This window comes from Seriola dumerili, unplaced genomic scaffold (genome assembly GCF_002260705.1).
Source record: "Seriola dumerili isolate Sdu_G_001 unplaced genomic scaffold, Sdu_1.0 BDQW01000581.1, whole genome shotgun sequence".
NCBI classification, from domain to species: Eukaryota; Metazoa; Chordata; class Actinopteri; order Carangiformes; family Carangidae; genus Seriola; species Seriola dumerili.
The window spans coordinates 671,816-692,325 of NW_019174836.1; the positions used below are offsets into that span (position 1 = coordinate 671,816).

The following is a 20,510-nucleotide window of genomic DNA, read 5'->3' on the forward strand; positions in this document are numbered from 1 at the left end:
ACTTTGCCAACTCCCTGCAAATACATTATGCTCATTTTGTGCAATTTTTTTTACTATTTATTCAAGAAATATTAAGTTATCCAAAACTACCAGGTTTGTTTCCCCCTGGACACAAAGCCAATGCATGAAATGTGCTGAATCTCGGTCTGAGATAGAAGCTGCAGATTCAGGTTCAGTAACTTAGTTCGGCACTTTCCGCTATGGTTGTAAAACATGTCAATGCTCTGCTGCAGCTACTCTTCCTTCCCAGAGACACTGCGAATAAATTAGGAGGAATTTTGAAACTTGTGAAGTGTCAAATTATGTGCTTAAGTGCACCCTGATGCTTTATGAACACATCCAGTATTTCTTGGTGCTATTTGTTCTCCTGTTGTTCTTTTACTGGTAGCAAATTGGACCGAAGTGGATACTGTTCCCCTCCCTGCAGAATGAGCCTGCTTGTATAGGCATATATAATTCCCAACACTTGAATAATTCTCCTCCAGGATTTTTTTTTTTTATTTTTTATTGCATGAGCGTGTTAATGTATAATTGATGCTCGAAGGAGATAAACTGCCAACATCTTCATTTAGGTGCCTCGAGCAGACAGAGGGAGAGCAGTTTCACTTGATTTGTTAGTTCTAAAGTTTACTATCTAACAGCTGAGGGGAAATGAGACCCGAGGTAATCATGAACAGTGTTAGCTCACAAGCATGATGGCAGCAGATGGTTGATGGGTGGATGCATGAATGACGTTTGCTTGTGTTTCCTCCTGCAGTCTACGCTGAAAGGAGCTAATGTCACAGTGTTTGGCTGCCTGAATCATGGGATGCCTCTTTTCTTGCGAGAAAACTCATCACTGAAATGTGAATCAGGTATGTCAGATTTAACTGATGAAAGAGCTGCATGTTTTCTAACTCCCATATTAATAAATTGCTTATTGCCCCTAAGAATATTCCAAGTAATTAATGCTTTTTCCGTATGTATAAAACACTTTTCCACCTCCTCTAACTCCCAAAACGCTGACTCTTCATACACAGTTTATTTTTTGCTTAAACTTCATCTTTCATCATCTTTCAAGTTCAATCACTTCCACTTCAGCTCACTCTCCAACCTCAATTTATCACCTCCACAGGCCAACATTTAAATTACTTCAACTGAGTCTTCAACTGCTTTCAGCGTGTTCACTGCAACTGATACTTCACTATTTGTATTTTGACCACAACTCTGTTTCAGTATTTCAGTTTTAAATGTTTTAAGTGCAACATTTTTCCGTTCACGTGTAAAGCTCTTCCAGTCGTACACTCTTTGGTTCACTGCTCGTTCCTTGTTTTTTCTTCTGTTGCAGAATCGGCGGCCGGGTTTTTCCTTTCTGTGAATGCCTCTGCTAATATCACCAAACTGAGGATCCCCTATCCACAAACAGGCACCTGGTACCTCAGTCTGCGCTCACTATGTGCCACTGAACATGGGTAAGACGGGCAATACTGCACCTGTGTTTTGACATTTATTTATCCTATATGCTTATACTCTGCTTCACTGGAGAACTTCTTTTTGTCTGTGAAGTGAAATTTTCACAATTAGGGAAATATACTCATTGGCTCTTTTAGATTAGATTTTATATTTCATTAGTTTAATCTGTAGGAAGACGAAAGATTTCTGTGCCTTACTATTTGGGAGCAGTTCCCTCCTGAGCTCTGTACTTTGGAGCAGGATTTGGGGCTAGCAACGTTTAACCCTGGGTTTTCAGGGTTACAACGGTGGTTCACTTCTTACTAGGCTACATCGTCATGGTAACTTATGCTGCACACCTAAATTACCTCCAGATAAGAGATCAACGCATATAAAAACACAGCCTACTGACCAATCAATTCTCTTGGAAATGTGATCACTATTTGTAGAAGATCCCCTGGAGCTTGGGTGCACAGATCATCATAGGGTCTTTTCAGAGGGCAATCAATTGTCAATTATAGTTCTTAGAGAGAAGAAGAAGAAAATCGGGCAAAATCTGAATCAGCAGGTCAGACTTTAAAAAAAATTGGAAATCGGAATTAGCCAAAAAATTGCAATTAGTGCATCTCTAGGTAAGAGTGGTCAGAGACGAGTGAACACCTTTGGCTCTGCCTGATGATTTTTTATATGAGAGATGTAGCTTGTCTTTGGATGGAAGGACTTATCTATCTCAGCTTCTTGAGCTGCATGTTGCCAGTGACAAAGTAAATACATGTTACTTACTCCCACAATGATTAGTATATTACATAATTGTGTTTTTTTTAGCAACCCAGCAGTTTAGTTTTAACTCTTTGACACATACCCTGTACAAATGTGGCCTGTTGGGGGCTGCCACATCCACCAGGGTCTGATGAGACGCCCCCTTCCACCCCATCCGTTAAGGGACAGCCCACATTATTGCAGAGGGCCAGCTCCTCAGCAGGAGTGTACTCCTATGTAGGAGGGCTCCCTATTGTCTTCTTCATTTCATTTTTTTCCCCTGTTGGCTGCAAGCAATGTCAAAGCCATTTCATTGTGCTTCTCTATACTAATATCATCCTATAATAGAGATGGAAGCACTAAAGCCTAGTACTTGTTTTACTTACAAGATATGAAAGTAAGCCTACTTACTGCTATGAATTATGTTTTTACATTTATTTTTTATTTCCTCCCAAGTCCATTTGACACTGCTGGGGCTGCAGCTGAAAGAATAAGGTTAAAATTATAATACATGCAATGAGAGGACATCTAAGCAACACATTCATTTAATGGATTACACAAATGTAATTATAGTGAAATCAACTGGTGTACTAATGATGGGGCAGTAGCTTACACATTCACACAGCATTTTTGTTGCCAGCTGTCCTTCCTGCATTTGACAGCTGCAATTATGTTGTTTTTAGCCTGGATTATGCATTTAACTTCTTCATATTTGCCTAATATTATAGTTTGCTCTTCATTTGTACTTGTCCATGTTTGCAATTGACCATATGCCACAAACTCTTCTATGTGAATGCGCTCATGCCTAGACTGAGTAAACCTGGATTGAATTACCAAGTTGATAATAACAGTCGTCTGACCGCCTAGCGTGATTGCGGTTGCCAGATAAGCCAGATAAGGAAAAGATATCCTGTTTACATTGCACAGCTTGCTTCGTAGTGGAGCCTCTGCTGCTTGCCTAACAATTAACTCTTATTTGGTTAATCTGTAATAGTAGTAAATAAAGTTTGTCTGAAGAAAATTGATTAAAATTCATTATGGCGGAAAATCGGCTTGATCCAAGGATTCCAGTGGTACTCTTCCATGCATGAACGCAACTCCAACTTTGACCTGCTGCACGTTGACACAACTTCAAGACTTTGCATATAACGTTGTTATCTAGCGAGATTTCGAGGTATCAGTAGGTGGATTTTTCTACCTTTGGACGGAGCCAGGACAGTTGTTTCCTCGTGTTTCCAGTCTTTATGCTAAGCTAAGTTAGGTGGCTGCCAGCAGTTGCTTCATATGTAGCGTATGTGCATAAGAGAGGTATCGATCTTCTCATCTAACTGTGGGCAAGAAAAGCAAATAGATGTTTCCCAAGATGTCGGACTATTGTGTAAATGTGCTCTGGAATAGTCAACCCAAAAAGTCTCCAAAACATAATTTACAAGCAGAAATTCACTGTAGGCAGTTAAATGACTGTTACTCATAAATTTTTGACATTCTCATTATCAGTTCTTTGGCTTAGTCCCAGTGCCCAGTAGCAACCTCTGTGAGACAATATTTGCTGTTGATTATAGGAAGACAACTGCAAAATAGGGACATTCAAAATTTCTTAAAAACTCATCTTCATATAACAATTACTAGTTTGTTTACCAAAATTAATAATTCAGTGCTCTAATGAAGACACCGTACACACTGTTTAAATGGTGCAGCCTCCCTCAATCAGTCACATCCAGTCCCATCTGTCACCCAGCAAATTAATTTGGGATTGGCTTCATGAATGTGTTTCTGCTGCACACCTAGCATACGACACGGAAGAGGGTTAGATTTTGATGTTTAAAAGCAGATTTCTCACATTATACCACATTTGCATATTAGGAAATGTAAACAAATTGATTCAAACATGTGTTCTCTGAAAAGGCACAAAGACCTGAAAATTGAAAGTTCACCTTAAAAGAAAGTTATGTTTTTAAATCAGGGCGTCTTGAATTCCTGCATGTATTTTATTTGGTGAATTAATCTGAATGCAGAAAATGTTTTGCGTCTCTCTAAAAGATGAATAGTGAAAGTCTGATTTTGGTGTTGGTCTTTCAAAATGAAGGAGCAACTGCTTTCTTCATATTTTTGTTCATGATCTTCATTATCATGTTCACCATCTGTACATGTACAGATTTATTGTAAAAGAGGCAGAGACACTAGTTTTTCCATCTTTAGTACATGAAACACACCATGATGCATTGTACCAACAAAACATGTTTTTTTCTTTGTTTTTTTTTTTGTTTTTATTGTAAAGGGCACAGCTCTTATCTTTTCTTCACTAGAAAATATCTTGTAATCTCTATTGTTCTCTCCACCCTCACATACAGTTTAATCCACACATAGAGGCAGTAAGTGCACACTGGTTCTCTGAGGGATGTGTAAAGGCGGTGTGAAAAATGTTGAAAGGAGAAAGTGGGGAAAATGCTTCCATTAACTTGTCTAATACAATGTTTTTCATGAGTTCATAAGTATTAGTTATTCAGCAGATTGAGCTGTTTTGCACAACCCTTAATGGCACAAAAATGTGAACAGAATGAAATTAAGCAGATTTTTTCAGGCCACTTGGGAGTTCCAATTGAATTTGAATAACAGATAATAACAGATGGTGTGGGATATGGACTCGCTCATCCTCACATGAGAGCGTTGCTACTGTATGTGTTAGATTTCTACGTGTTTACACGTGCTGAAGTCAGGTCTTGTTAGAGAGAAAGAGAGGTAAGAAGGGTGTGAATGACAGGTGCTTTTTAACGCTACAATTAAGGAGATTGATATAACTTTAAAATAAAGAGGTGAGTAGCTGTATCAATTAAAAAATGGCTTCTGGGAAAGGGGAATGAAACACATTTGTTACCTCCTGGAGTTTCATTCTCTGTGATTGATTGTAGAGGCTTGCAATTAGAAAAGCTACAGTATAAGCACAAGCGTACAAGGTTTTTCTTTCATACCATGTAATGTCAGAGATGCACAAATGGGCTAAGTTTGTGGGCTACAATTAGCTGCATAAAAGCCCCTATTCAAGTTGTGAATTACAGAAAAAATGCTATCTTTTGGTTGAACTAGTTCTCTAGAAATATGAAAAAAGGGGATGTTGACACGAGAATGGAGTAGTGGGGAAAAAAAAGGGTATTGTGAAAAATTTCAGACGGGAGATCTAATTGAAATACCTAATGAAGGTTACACAATCACAGCAGAACTCCAAATTCCTTGTCTTGGTCTCTAAAGCACAGACATCATTTGTGGAAAATTACTTTTGGTAATTGCTTTATGAATTTAGATTGTGCAAACCCAGTAGAGTAAAGTTGTCTGACATCTGATAACCCTATCACAACCATTTGATTTCCAAAGTGCTGAGGTGAAGTCTACAGCCATGCTAGCAGCTCTGTGGGGCTCAGGGTGCCTGGAGCTAAATACTAGCGTCGGTTTGGTAACATATTCTTAACGACAATGCTAACATGCTGATGTTTGATAGGGCTAATGTTTACCATGTTCACCATCTTAGTTCAGTGTGTTAGTACAACTTGGAAACGTGCTAATTAGTGCTTAACTCAAAGAACAGCTGAGGCTGATGGGAATTTTTGTTAGATTTTGCAGGTATTTGGTAAGAAAGCAAAACATTGGACGAATTGATATTTTGACCTGATGCTAGATGAAAAGTTAAGGGATTATCAGAGTTATTAAAAAATAACCTAAGGGGCACATGAATGTCGATGGAAAATTTCATAACAATCCATGCAGTAGCTGTTGAGACATTTTACCAAGAAGCACGACTGTCAACCTCCTAATGTCATGAGAGGAAATGTCGGGGGATCAAAGTCTATGGGATTCATCGTCTGGGAATATGAAGGTCTGTGCAAAATTTCATGGCAATCCGTTTAATAGTTGTTGAGATATTTCAGTTAGGACCAAAGTGGTGAACCAAACAACAGACCGACATTATCATCTCGAGGATAATGCCTCTAGCGTGGCTAAAAACAGCTACCCACAAATACAAAGGTCCAGCTTGAGTGCAGAATATGTCAGTTGAGATCCATTTAAAAGTGAAACAAATTTCTGCCTTCACACTGCTACAAAAGCGCCTAACTGCACCGCTTTTACTGCCGTTATGTTCCTCATCCAATGTTCTGCCTCTGTCTGTGGCTTTTTCCAGATTTGAGGCGTGCACCAATGTCACAGCCGAGGTGTATATGCGCTCGTACCTGACTCCGTGCATCAACGACTGTGGGACATATGGACAGTGCAAGCTTCTGCGCACCAACAACTACCTTTACGCTGCATGTGAATGCAAAGCAGGTAATCATTTACTCTAAAAAATCTATTGCGAAGCATTGCATCGTCACTTAGTTTATTAATGTAAATCTGTGCACAATGTGAAGGTGAACTACATTTAGATAAGGTGATCTATTATTGTCTTCTTTTGATTCTATTTTAATGTCCACTTTATTTTCAAATTGCATTCTCATTCACTAAGCTTTGGAAGCCATTTACCAACAAAACAAAGCAAGTTGTTAAATAGAAGTGGCGGAATAATTGTATAAATATGATGTATACTCAACAGTGGCTTTAATTATTAATCAGTAATTAATAATTAGCAAAAAGGCTGGCCATGAATTAATAATTGGAAGTGATTTTCAGCAGTCAAGAGCTTTTTTTTTGCATACAAGATAAGATAGGATAAAAGTTTTTGTGAGGAAAATGGGTTATCACCGCTGCGAAGAATGTCTCATTTTTTGGAAAATACATCATGCAGAGTGACAAGGAAATGGGACAGAGCACGATGGGGTGGCACAGGTCATTTTCCAGAGCTGAACTGACAATACCGCAATTAAATTGTAGGTGCTGCTGTCCAATGAGTCATACAGCAGCCTGGTATTAATCTTCTAATATAAGCCATTTTGATAAGACAATAAAACACGCTCTTAATTACGAACAGCTTTTTAATAAAAGATGAGCTTATGAAACTAAACAAAGCATGTCCTCTGAGGCTTTTTTAAATCCCGCCTTTGATCTTCTTTTATCAGAGCTGGCTTCTCTGCAGTTAAATTCATTGTCATACTTCATATGTGTGACTGCTTCCTGGCAGGCACTTTGCATTCAGCACTTGCCCTTGGCCCGTCTCACACTGCAAAGCCTCTGTTCAACAGTGCTCACGAATATTTAATTCACACTGTCTTATCCAATCCACCACTTGATAAGGATCCAATTCAAGTGGTAAAGCGGGGGGGGGGGTTAACATAGGAGGGGAGTTCACACCAGGATGCTGTATTGTGCAGGATAAACCACTTCACACATGTCTGTTTTTGATTATTTTCTACAGAGAGATGTCTGTTTATAACAAAGAGCTGATGAAGCCCTCATCTTGTTGAGAGAGAGACATTTTATCCATTTGAGGAGATACTGTAAATTCTAAAGGGATGAGCTTTTGAAACAAACTGATTCATCTACAGTAGAGTTTATTCTCATCCCTTCAGCCAAAAGATTTGAGTAGACTTTCCTAAAGTTTATATAAAGTTTAAGGAAGACTGAAACTGCTTTAATGCCAGCAACCTATGAAGCCTGCAAATACAAAAGCTATCTACCCTCTTGGATCTTTACTTTCTTAGATCAACATACAGTACTGACTATGTGTGTGTGTGTTAGGCTGGGACGGCTGGGGATGCACAGACAACTCGGAGGCGTACTCCTACAGTTTCCAGCTCCTCTCCACCCTGCTGCTCTGCCTCAGTAACCTGATGTTTGTCCCACCTGTGGCCATCGCCATCCGAAGCCACTATCTGCTGGAGGCTTCAGTCTACATCTTCACCATGTTCTTCTCCACAGTGAGTGACTGCCACACTGTCAGAGTGGTGCATGCGCTACCCTGGAGTTGACCTATAAAATATTTTTGGGTGTGAAAACAGCACAAACAACTGAAAAGCCGCGTGACTGCTTCATCTGCAGCTGCTGGTTTTTTTGGGGTTTTTTTTCACAACACACGAGAGAAACAAAGTCGATCTCTGTGATAGAAAGAAATATGCCACTCATGCTCATCTCAGCAAGTTACCGAGTTGAAGGCTCAGTGGCAACCGTTTCGGGGGGTTCGGTATGAAAGGATTGTTTCGGAAGAAGTTGAATCCGACTCAACTTCGGCTGCAACACAACATCAGGCAGCAAGGCGCTGCATTGGCCAATCAAATACATGCAAGTGCATATTTGTAGTAGATACCTTTGAGTATTTCTACTGTTTAACCTCACAATCTTCATGATGAAAGATAAAATACTTTCCGCTATGATAACTTTCCAGAGTTGTTAAATCTCATATGTTACTATTATAAACCTTTAAACATATTAATCTGTTACTCCAACTGGACTTCCTTGATTGTAATTGATGCCTCATCTTTACCATAAACAACATTCAAACACCCTCTGCACTGTTTTAAAGCAGGTCTGGTCTTGGTCTGAATCCACATTTAGACCTTTAGGATACACACAGTGCATTTTGCTAAGAAACATTATAGCTTTTTTGTTTGTTTACAGGGACACTCCACAGATTAGCTTTGATTTGTTAAAGAGGAAATTAAGCTCAAATGATATCTAAATTGTTTTGATTGAATAGGAATTCACCGATATTTAGGGGCATGTTCAGCAAAATGTGTTTGAAAACACACACTGAAGAGATGACTCACAAACCAGACATCTGATATTTGTCTATTTTTGGTTGAAAATAATTGCTTTGTTAAACTATTAAAGTAACTTGAGGTATTTTTTAAGCATGAACACACAATCAAAATGTTTTTAGAAAACAAACAGGAAATTTGGACTGGGCTGGCAAGACCAAAATAGATTGTCCATTTTGGACTAAATTTAGACCAAACCAGAAAGACTTCATTTAGTTTGAAATTATCTGGGCTACGCCAACAACCAGAGCACAACAGACAAACCACATTCAGCTAGTCAGACAATAGTGTGGATAGTACCTGTTGTCGGGTAAAAAAGAAAAAAAACTCAATATGCACTCATCTAATAGCGAAGAGTACATTTATTGTAAATGACAGTTATACAGTACGTTTTTTTTTTTTGTCATGTTTGTTGGCTAAAACATTGTTCTTTCTCCTGACAGTTCTACCATGCATGCGACCAGCCGGGTATTGTGGTGTTTTGCATCATGGAGTACGACGTCCTGCAGTTCTGTGACTTCCTCGGGTCGCTTATGTCAGTGTGGGTCACTGTCATTGCTATGGCCAGGCTAAAGTCCATCATCAAACAGGTGAGTTCCTACTGTAATTCCACCTTTCTTATCCTTTCTTTTCCTTCCTGTCTTGTTTATCCTTAAACATTTTAGTGGAACTGTAGTTTATCACAAAGCAGTGAGTGTGGGCCATTTTGTTTCCACTTCTATAAAACTTTAAAGGAGCTATTTGTAACTTTTGTTATTGCTACATAGCTAACATTAGCATGTTAGCTGTTGACTTACCAGTCTGGAAGAAACATTGTACGTTCAACATCAAACTTCATTCCTTTACTCTCCAAGAGCTGTCTACCGCGGTGGAAAGCAATGCCAGTCTTAACTAATCTCTATCACGCCTTTTCTTCTACTGAAGTTAGCATGCTAACCAGCTAGCCCCAGCTGTCTCATCACTTTCTGATAGCGAGTCAGTGTAGCCTCCAATCTGCCCTGAAGAAGTAGAGCTGCCCAGAGGGCGGATTTTCACCTCTTGACTTGTAAACGCAACAATGGCCAGAATTCTTGTCATTGACAATCACGACCACCTGCTCCTGGCAAGAAACTGTGTTCAGCGGCAGAGAAAAAATTAGCCCCTTTAATTCAAGTGGTTTAGGTAAGTGTAGGTGTTGTGAGCTATGAGATCATTTCTGCTTTACAAAGTTGTGACTTTGTTTTTAATTACTATGTTGGTGGATTGTTAAAATCAACACTTATTAGTACATTAACCATGTACATGACCCAGCATGAATGTACCATCTGAGACAGGCTTAATAACTAACTCAAATAATTAATACTCAAAATAGTACTGTCAGTGTGCCAGTTTGTGCTCCCCATTAACTCTCTACACAGAACAGCATGTCACTTGTGCTGACCTGAATTGATAGCAGTGTGTGACATGTAAAGAAAACACATCTAGCAACAGCATCGTTAACAATACAGACTAATAAACACATATTTTACATGTCTCGTTTTGGAAGGAAAAGGAAAAGGTCCTGTACTGCCAACACTCAAAAGCTGTGAAAAGATATAAAGTTTCCCAAAGCATCTTCAGTAACTTTGGATGTTTTATTAATAGCTGACAGTGATTCAGCCTCAACCCTGCTGCCACCTCATATGTCACCTTCCCTCCTGCCCTTGCAGCTATACGTAACAAGCCACTGTCACCACCTTTAGCTCCATACACAAGGCTCTGAGTGGCTGCTGGGGTTGTGTCTGTGTCTGTCTCTAAATGGAGAAGCAACCATTCACAAGAGCAACTCTAGACCTGTTTGATTTTCTTGACATAATGTTAGATGTAGGCAGTGATTGGAACCAGACATCTTCGGACCATAAGGCATGTCCACTGTCATGTGTTGCAGTCTGGCAGCACTTAAGCTGAGAGCTCCGTGTTAGCGGTCGACAACTTGACATAAGCCCTGAGGCAAAGAGGGATTAGCGGACTGAGAAGGAGAGCTGTAGGGCTGTAAGAGAGCTATAAATGAGCACCGCATATGCCTCAATTTTTAGTAATAAATTAAGAGATCAGTGTGTTAGATCAGCGATGCGTGGTGGTAAAATCTCTGGTTGTTGACATATTGCGGTGGATAGCGGAAAACACTAACAGGTGCACCTTCTCCCTGGGTCATTCCCTGGCTGCACACCAAGATGGAGCGGTCTCAACAGTATATGTGTGTGTGTGTGTGTGTGTGTGTGTGTGTGTGTGTGTGTGTGTGTGTCCAGAAATGAGACAGAGACGGGGGGGTGGGGAGAGGAAGAGGGGGTGGAGTAGTGGGTGGGAGGGAGAGTATACGAACATCTGCTGTCCTCTAGAGTTTTCATTTTTGCTGAGCGCTGCAGTACGCAGTCACTAATCAAATCGCACATGTCAGGACTGGCAAGTGGGACTGTGTGTGTGTGTGTGTGTACTTAACAGAGACAGTGTGTGTTTGTTTGTTTATGTCCATGACCACAGCAGCAGCAGCAGCAGCAGAGGGTGAAGGACCCAGGAGCACCTGATACTGTGTTGCGTCTGTCTGTGACTTTTGCACCTTCATAGGTCTAAAAGTCCTTGCAGTTATGTCAGCAGAATATCTTGCAAGGACATAGAGTACTGCATCAGAGTCATATCAATCAATTTAAAGGATTATTACGTTTTATTACAACTTGGGTCTCATCTTCATAGTTTAGTCCCTCTTTTACTGAATGGTGTTGATAACATTACATTACTAACTGTTGAGATCTGGGGACAATAGGATTCAAAACGTGAGCATTCAGGCGATCGGAAAATGTAGCCAGTTGATCTCAACCACTTTATTTGGAGTAAAAACCGAAAGTGAACTTACCTGAATTGTCTGTTGTCAAAGTTAAAACAGGAAGCCGGTCTGTAAACTGCGATTGATGTATAAAACAGACATTTTGAGTAAAAATTTAATTTAGTTTTTTCTTTGAAATAAGTTTGACTCTCTTCGGGGATTTTAAAATCTTTCTGATCTTATGACTGCTTGTGTTTCTTGGCCTGTCAAACTTCTTTTTAGTGATGTTTTCACGGATTTTAGCAAATGAAATATTACAATTACTCATAGGAATGATGACAAAACCTCAGTTGCAAGAAAAAGCCAGAATTATGCATGAACTATTTGCCTCTCTTGTATAAAGAGATTACATTAGTTACTAATTTCAAATTTTACCATAGCATAAATTAATATTTTCAAAATGTGTAACTGAGAGTTTGAAAAAAAAAAAAATACAACATTATGATACAACATTGTTGTTCAAATTAGACATAATGAAACACAGTTATGTGGGTTAAAAAGGTCTTTAAAAAATCAGCACAGGATCAACAGTGCAGGTAGAAAATTAGAGCAGCCACCTTGATGTTGCATGAAACTAAGTAAACGATCATAGTTCGGAGCACCCTCAGAGGCAGCCAGATCAGCAGAGTGTGCAAACCTACATAACCAGAGCAAAGAGCTGTGAAAGCACACGTGATTTTGCTGAAACACACGGGGTCTCAACAATAATGCGCCGAGGTCTTCTATTTAGAGAACGACCATGAGATTTGTTTGAAAGCTTTTGAAAGTAAGCAACTCCTTGTGCTCAGATACTCTTCACCCCGAACTGTTCTCAAAGAGTGAACGTCCACGCTCCAGTAATTTAAAATATTTTCAGTGACTTTTAACATGTTCGTTCAGCATGGCCCTTAGCCAGCTTATTGTGCCACTAGCATTGGGCATGTTGCAATCCACACATGCACAAATACAGTATCACTCTGTGTTACTGTATATTTTTAAGCATGAAAATGTATGTAGCAGATAAAAATAGACTTCCCACCTTAATTTCTACAAGCTCGTCCGTCACACTGACAGATGATGATTCATTACAGCGAAACCCCCGCCTGTAAGCGTCCATGCATTCATGCCTGCATACAGTACATGTACACATGCATGCTCGGGTGCCACTGTATGATTCAGCGGCGCAGTATGACTGATGACTGTTGCTGCACAGAGTCCTCGGGCTGCACCATGCTGCTCCTCTCCTCCTTGGTGTGTGCCAATTAGTCCCGTTCTTCTGCAGGCGGGTCATCCCTTCCCCTGCTCGAAAATCCCCCAATTTCTCCTCACGTTTGCTACCAGACAGAAGAATGCAGACCGCAGGCATCCAGGCCAGGCTTAACTTCTCCCAAAGCATGTGTAGCACAGCTTATTGATTTTTTTTCCCCTCTCACTTTATCTCTTTTATATCCCATGGCTTTGTGTCAAATTATGAGCTTGGGGGGAAAAAATTGTTAAACTGCTTGTATTTATAGTATGGGTCTTTATTGTTAGTATTTTGTTATCATTGTTATATTGTGGCTCTCACTCATGTAAGGAAGCTCAGATGGTGTATTACTCTGAAAACACTTTGAAATACCAATTTTGATGTCAACTAAACTCAGTACACAGTTATTTTCTCTGTACTGACCATTTCCCCACTCGTCTATTAAACTGATGGCATGTTTACATAATGACAGGTTTTAACCTTTTTTTAAACACAGATTTTCAAGCTATTTGTGAAAGCCGACTCTCATAGTGGCTGTTAAAATCACAGGAGAAGGCTGCATTATTTTATATCTTTTGTTATTGCCAACAAATCCCATGAAGAGACCAAACAACAATGTGTTAAACTCTCAATACTCTCTTACGTTACTGCCCTGTCTCCAAGACCATTCATTACTAAAGTGGATGAAAATCTCTATTCAAACTCCTGAAATAACTGGGAACAGAGGTGTCATATTTCTAAAACAGCAGTAAACAGTGCTTTTGCTGGGGACTATTTTCAGCAGTGGATTAATTACAGCAGTTACAGCAGCAGGATGCTGTATGTGGGACTGAGTCAAAATAAAATAAACCTGTGTGTGTGTGTGTGTGTGTGTGTGTATTCATGATAATGTCACGCGGAGCAACAGTGTGGCTCACTGATGTATTTTTAATAGGAGCTCTATGGCAAAGAGGAATCAGCTATATCAGGCTTAGGATACACAGACAATACTTGTTAGAAGGATCGATGCATTGTTGGTGTCATGAATGGGTTATGAGACAATGGGCCCCTGAGTACAAACATGTAAAAGGCCCCCCAGCACCCCCCCATAGAAGCAAGAACCACAGTCTGAAAGATACAAAAAACATTGTTTCTAGTCAGTTTTTGTGTTTCTTTGTGATTGTTTTGAATCTCTGTTTGAATACAAACAGTTTGCATCTCTCTGTAGTTTTTTATGCCTCTTTTCAGGTCATTTTGTGTCTCTTTGTAGTTGTCTGCGTGGTTGTTTTCGGGTCTCTCTGACCCCTCAGGCCCCTGGGCCTGTTTAAGAATCCACCCATGGTTGGTCTTAAAAACAGTTTGAACTGTTTTAAACCATTAATTCTTTTCAAACTAGATTTTATAGTGAATTACCTCAGTGACTAGTGCCCAAGCAAGATATTTAAATTCTGCTATTCATTTTTCTTAACCATACTGAACTGACTTGCACCCACAGCTTTCAGTAAAGCATATCTTATGGTTTATGGTACATTCATCCTTTTTTTCTGCTGCAACACACTTCTCCTCCAGACCTCTGATGGCACGATGGAACCAGCTGTGTTAGGAAAAGTAGAGCTCTCAAAGCCGAAAAACAGGACACAGGTGCAAAACAGGAAAAAAAAAAAAAAAAGGGAGAAAGTATAGAACACATACAGGAACTGCAAATCATCTCCCAGTGGTTTAGTAACCACCACTCACTACTAAAGATTTGTGATGTGACTGCAAAACTTTTGTCACCATTGTTCCAACATGTGTGGGGAGCAGATTACAGTTTATCGCACACTCATCCTCTTATTTACTGGGAAACTAGCAATGTTGACAGTGTTTGCTCTTATTGATCTGTGTGTTTTTTTGTTTTTTTTTCAAGGTGCTGTATCTACTTGGGGCGATGTCCCTGTCCATGGCTCTGCAGCTGGACCGTCATGGTCTGTGGAACCTGCTGGGACCCAGCCTGTTTGCTCTGGGCATCATGGCCGTGGCGTGGGTAAGTGCAGTTCATATGTTTGCTGCACAGTCGAGCAGCAGTCTACAGCTGAAAACTGGTTTATTTCATGATGGGTTTACTTCACATGTTGCAGCAGCACAAGAGAATCGCTAAGAGGTCAGGAAGACAGAACAATCTGAATGACATAAACACAGGTAGAGGGTATATTAGAGGGTATATTAGAAGCTATATACATGTACAGTACACTACCATACTTTAAGCTATAACCGAATTGTACACTTATTTGTGTAACAGAAATTGTTTAAGGTAATACAGGGAAAATTAGGGCATTTAATAATATTATTATCCTATAGGTAACATACAATGTTTCTTGTATGACATAATTATAACAACTTTAACTTCTGAATCCAAGTTTTTTTTCTCTCAAAAATGTTTCTACACATAGGCCTGCACAGTTTATATTCGATTTTTTAAATTTTTTAATAGATTAAATATAATTGTTTTTAATACATAATGTGTGTTTGACATTCATGGACAAGCTTGTTCAAACATGCAGATGAAACATGTCACTGCACTGTCCCTCTATTGTTCCTCATGCCAGCAAGTGTAAAGGGACTTAATCCGTCATTTAAGCTAACACAGGGCTGGAACATGTGCATGTGTTAAAAACTGTGTGTTTTTGACCAATGAAGCTATTTTACATTAGCATCGAAGGGGGGCTTTAAAAGTTTTGCAGCCTGTGGGTATTAGTCATGGGTTGTAGTTCCATTATAAGTCAGCTTGTACTTTCACTGACTCTTCTTCGAGTCATAATGTGCTCCCTGAACTGAGAAGATAAAAAATAATAGTCTTTCAGGCAAGGTTCTTGGAAAAAAAAAAAGCCTTTAACACCAAACCTCTGACATCAGTTTGAAAACAAGGTTTGTGTCTTCCTTGGAGAAAGCTTTGCATTGGGTATAGTGTGGGAGTTGTAACTCTGAGAGTTATCTTTCTGTGAGCTGCAGGATCCTACAGAAACTATGGAAGATGAACTACGCTTTAATTCCACCATGTAAACCCTCCAGCTTCAACAGCAGAGGTTGGAGACAGTATATTTTTTACCATAGATGAGATTCTTTTTTTTTTTGGGGAAATTAGCAACAGCGCTTCAGAATTCATGCACAGCAGTACCGTCGCATTCAAATGTGAAGTATTTACATAAAGCCATTGGCCTCCACTATTTGGTTGGTTTTCTTCAGGCTTTGGAGCATTCGTAATTCAATTATGGATGGTTTGTTTGAAATATTTTATTTGACAAATATATGAAATGCATGGTCTGGTATAATTTTGTGCAAAATTGTCAAAATGACTCAGATAGACAATCTCTGATCTTCACATGGCGATAAAGCACACACTGCACCACAGGTTGCAATAGTAAACTCTACACAGCAGCTTTTCCATAAAAGTCGCTTGGATCTCATGCTTTAGTTGCAGTTTTTCAACATAAACCTGGGCTCATACTTTGATTACTTGACACTTCATAATTTATCAGCTGTTCAATAGCGTATGCCGGCATTTCAGTATTCTTTCCTCGGTGCCGCACCTCTGAGTTAGAGTGCCGCACATTTTCTACAAGAGCCCTTTCATTTCAACTTGTCATGTTTCTGCAAAGCCTGGCATTCTGAATGTTCCCAGACACAACCGAATTAGATCAGTCAAGCGGAGGGCACAGAGCGTCTGCTGCTTTGCAGGGGTGTCATGAGCAGTAAGAAGAAGGGGAGAAACTCAAATTTGTCAGTGCCAAATATCCTTAATTCTCCAGACTAAATGAGGTCCCTGACTTATGCATGAAAAAATCATCCTGGTCTCAAACTGTTTGTCTTAACTAGAAAAATATGCAATTCCAAAGGGACTGGAATAGTATACACACATTTTATGTTTTTCTTCACTTCGCTTCACATAGATTATTAGTCTTTAACTTAAAATGCACAGAGCATAATAAATCAGTCAGAGCCATTTTCCTGCTAGAATACTAATTATTAGATTACTATTTTAATTATTTTTGTCATTCATTACCGGCTTAAATTTCCCCTGACAAAGGAGTCTTTATTGTAATGTTTTGAGGAAAAAAATGAATGCAAGCAATCAGTGTTTATGAAGCGATGACAATAGAGACTGAATACAATTATGACGCACTCTCCAAACAGTGTTTATGAAGAAACGACACGTCCATGTCTCTCTGTGCCACAATTTCAGCAGTTGTGGCCACTTACAGAAAGAATGAGCTCGTTCTGTGGATTAAACCGATAAAGACATCACGTCCAGTTAGTGCCGAACGGAACATGAGCATAAATAACAGAATGGCTGAAGGGGTGACTGGCCAGTCTCTGATGACCAATTTAAAACATCTACCAGCTGATTATGATCATTGGGATGGGGTTTGTGCTGCAGCAGTAGCCACAAATTTCAGTCTTCAAAGCCAATTGAGATTTATGAAGAGCGCCATCCCATTGTGCCTCCAGTCAAAGTGAACTGCCTGCTGCTCCCTCAGTGAAATCCCATTGGTCTCCATTTTTGAATGACTGCTCCCTCTGTGATCTCCTGCTCTAATATCTTGTTTCTACTTGAAAGAACATAAGTTGTAAAAATGCTTTGTTTTTATAATTTTATGGGTCCCTTAGTTTCCCTAATCATTTTCTACAAAGAAAATTGATATGTAACTATTATTTCTTAGTACGTGTCTTGGAAATGACGGTTTAAATTTCAAATGATATGAAAATAGTACAACTGCCACGTTTTATACTCAATTTCCAGCATATAGTCACAACAGTGTTTTAAGATGGAATTATGCTTCTGCATTGATACATGCAGAGTCTCATAGAGGAGCCAATGTGCACACCTCCACATCTTAACAATGCATAGTGCTGACCTGTACTTCAAGAAACTTCAACATCCTGTCAAGAGATTCTCTCTTTTTTCTTTCACACATTACCCCCATTTTACCATTTTTAAATGAAATTTCAGCAGTTCCTGTCCGGAGATTAACATTAAACGGCACGAAGGTCAGCAGTAAACTACCCCCCAAAACATTGATTAGGTCACCAAAAACTAAAAAATCATGTAAATGTCATAGATAATAGCCTTTTTTTCCAGTGATGAGGAAATTGCAGCTTTCCTACAGCAATGGAAGTAAATGAAGCCTTGAAAGTTCATGCAAACAATTCCTACAGGTGTTCCAACTTTTGTTTGTTATGTACAAACCCTCCGTCAGAACAAATGCAATGTTGGAACAAACTGTTACTGCACCCTCTCATTCATTATTAGGACAATACTGTGCTGCAAGAAGTAGCGATGTATATTGTTGAGTGGTGAGAAAAGGACAATTAACAAAGGAAAACAGACTGATTGGTCGGGACTTCAATCAACATAATCACCAAAAACATTAGAAGAATAGAACAAGACAGTGGCCTCACATGATGGAAGCGCAGTGTCTCCAGATTTATAAACCATATGGAGCTGCTATGGGATGAACTGGACAGAAAGTGAAAGTAAAGCAAACTACAGAGGTAGAAGGTCAAAGGTTTAGATTAAAGCTGTTGACCGGCAGTGTAGCTGTACATTTCAGCATGGTGATCTTCATGCAGAGCTCAGGAAACTGAATTCCACTTCAAGGCATTTTATACCGTTGCCCCTCTTGTCATTGTTTCGACCATTTACGTTGATAAATCCCAATAGTTTCATGTGTTTCTCACAGATATAATTGTTTGCACAGTGGACATGTACATAAGTGTACATATTGTACAAGTATAAAAGAAACACACACGCGAACCTGTCAGAAACCCCTTTGTATCTTTGTTTACGTGCAGTCCGCGGAAGCATAATTCCACCTTTCACTGAGAAGTGAACAGGTGAAATGAACATAAATAAATGTTATTCTGGTTCTGTTTGGGTGTAAATGACAAATAACAAATATGTGAATAAATTAAATAAGTATTTACCTGGTTTTCAACTTAATGGCATTGTGCAGCTCCTTCTTGGACATTTATCTGGAAATTAACTGCTTTCCATAAACTCGGTGTTCCCATTCAAGATCTTATCTTACCCAAAACCCTATAATTACACAGGCTTTTCCAGGAAACCTGTTTAAAGAAGAACAGTTTGATATCCATTCCATTTAAGGAGCACAAACTATGAAATTTTATTTTTAACAATAGTTTTCTATTTCAAACTTGGCGCTGCTGAGGCTGAAAAACATTGTGTTATGTGTCTCTTGGCCTGTCAGACGGTGCGCACCATCCGTCGGCGGCGTTGCTACCCGCCCACCTGGAAGCGCTGGGTGTTTTTCCTCTTCCCTGGCACCATGATTGCCACGTCTGCCGTGGCGCTCTACGCCTTCGTGGAGACAGAGGAGAACTACTTCTACATCCACAGCATCTGGCACATGCTGATCGCAGGGAGCGTGGGCTTCCTCCTGCCTCCTCGCGCCAAGCCCGATGCCAAGGTGACCCCGCTGAAGCGCAGGCGGGGCTGTGGCTATCAGCTGTGCGTGAACGAGCACGAGGAGCTGGGCCTGGTGGACCCCGCCATCATCTCCATCAACAGCATCTGCACCAGCTGATAAACTCCCAGCCTTTTACCTTAGAGACACTTCATTGCCTTCTTTTACTTGGGAAATTCACACACGGGAAATTAAGCCACAGAACTTGAAAAAGCAATGTAAATACTTAAATGCAGATGTGACACATTGGAGTTCTTTTTTTTCTGTTGTTATTGTCATGGTAATTACTATCAATACAACTGTAATTATTATTATCTATAGTTAAAGTTGTTCTGATGAATTGTGGGTGTACAGTGAAACACTGTTGTTTGTGAATATGTATTTAAAGTCAAAGCTGAAACACTGCTGCTATCTGACGGTGACTGTAAAACTGCTTCTGTTGGTTATTTATTGGTGGTCTTGTATACAGGCCAGTTATTTTACTGTTGGGGGCACAGGTCAAGGGGAAACATGAAGGGGCGGGGACGGGGGCGGGGCGGGAGGGGGACATTTATCAAGGGCACGGCTTTTCTGAAATTCTTTTGGAATATATCTTTTGCACTGAGACACAAAAATGTTATTCTGTAAATTTTTATAACAATACGAACTACAGTGGGCATCATCACAAATGTAAAAACCCTAGTTGTCATGTGGAATGTTAGACTGTCTTTTGCAATTGCAATGTATCGCTTTTACACGAATGTGCTGATTGTTCTTGATGGGAACTATTCCAAAGTCCAGCTGCCTGTTGAACAAGAAGATGGGGAGGCAGGATAACTTCAGAGACCTCAAACCAAGACCTCACCTCCCTGTTCTTTTCTGACAGGACCTGTGTGACACCACATTCATAAACAATAAATGTTTTCTTTCTTTGCCTCAGTATTACCTCTGCTTTGGAAGCTTTTAAATATAGTGAAACTGGTGAACCACCCCACAAAGACATCATATTGCAATTCCTGGCCCTAATGGAAGCCAGTGGTACTCAGACAGTGAGATGAGACACTGTCAACAGCAGCCTCCCAGGAATAGAGCAAGAGATAAATAATTCTCCTACAGAGCAGCAGCATGAAGGCAGCGTCAGAGCACACTGTCGATATCTA

General features: G+C 39.8%; 1 protein-coding gene across 1 annotated transcript in view; it reads left to right on the top strand.

Moving 5' to 3' along the window:
• Positions 1 to 19,833, top strand: part of tmem8b (transmembrane protein 8B) — a 40,158-nt gene extending 20,325 nt beyond the window's left edge. The window contains exons 7-13 of the mRNA XM_022764802.1: positions 758 to 854; positions 1,328 to 1,451; positions 6,362 to 6,504; positions 7,852 to 8,030; positions 9,311 to 9,457; positions 14,817 to 14,933; positions 19,156 to 19,833. Coding sequence (XP_022620523.1) covers positions 758 to 854; positions 1,328 to 1,451; positions 6,362 to 6,504; positions 7,852 to 8,030; positions 9,311 to 9,457; positions 14,817 to 14,933; positions 19,156 to 19,491 — 1,143 coding nt within the window. The 3' untranslated portion in view covers positions 19,492 to 19,833. The remainder of the gene's footprint in view (positions 1 to 757; positions 855 to 1,327; positions 1,452 to 6,361; positions 6,505 to 7,851; positions 8,031 to 9,310; positions 9,458 to 14,816; positions 14,934 to 19,155) is intronic.
• Positions 19,834 to 20,510: the final 677 nt, after the last annotated feature.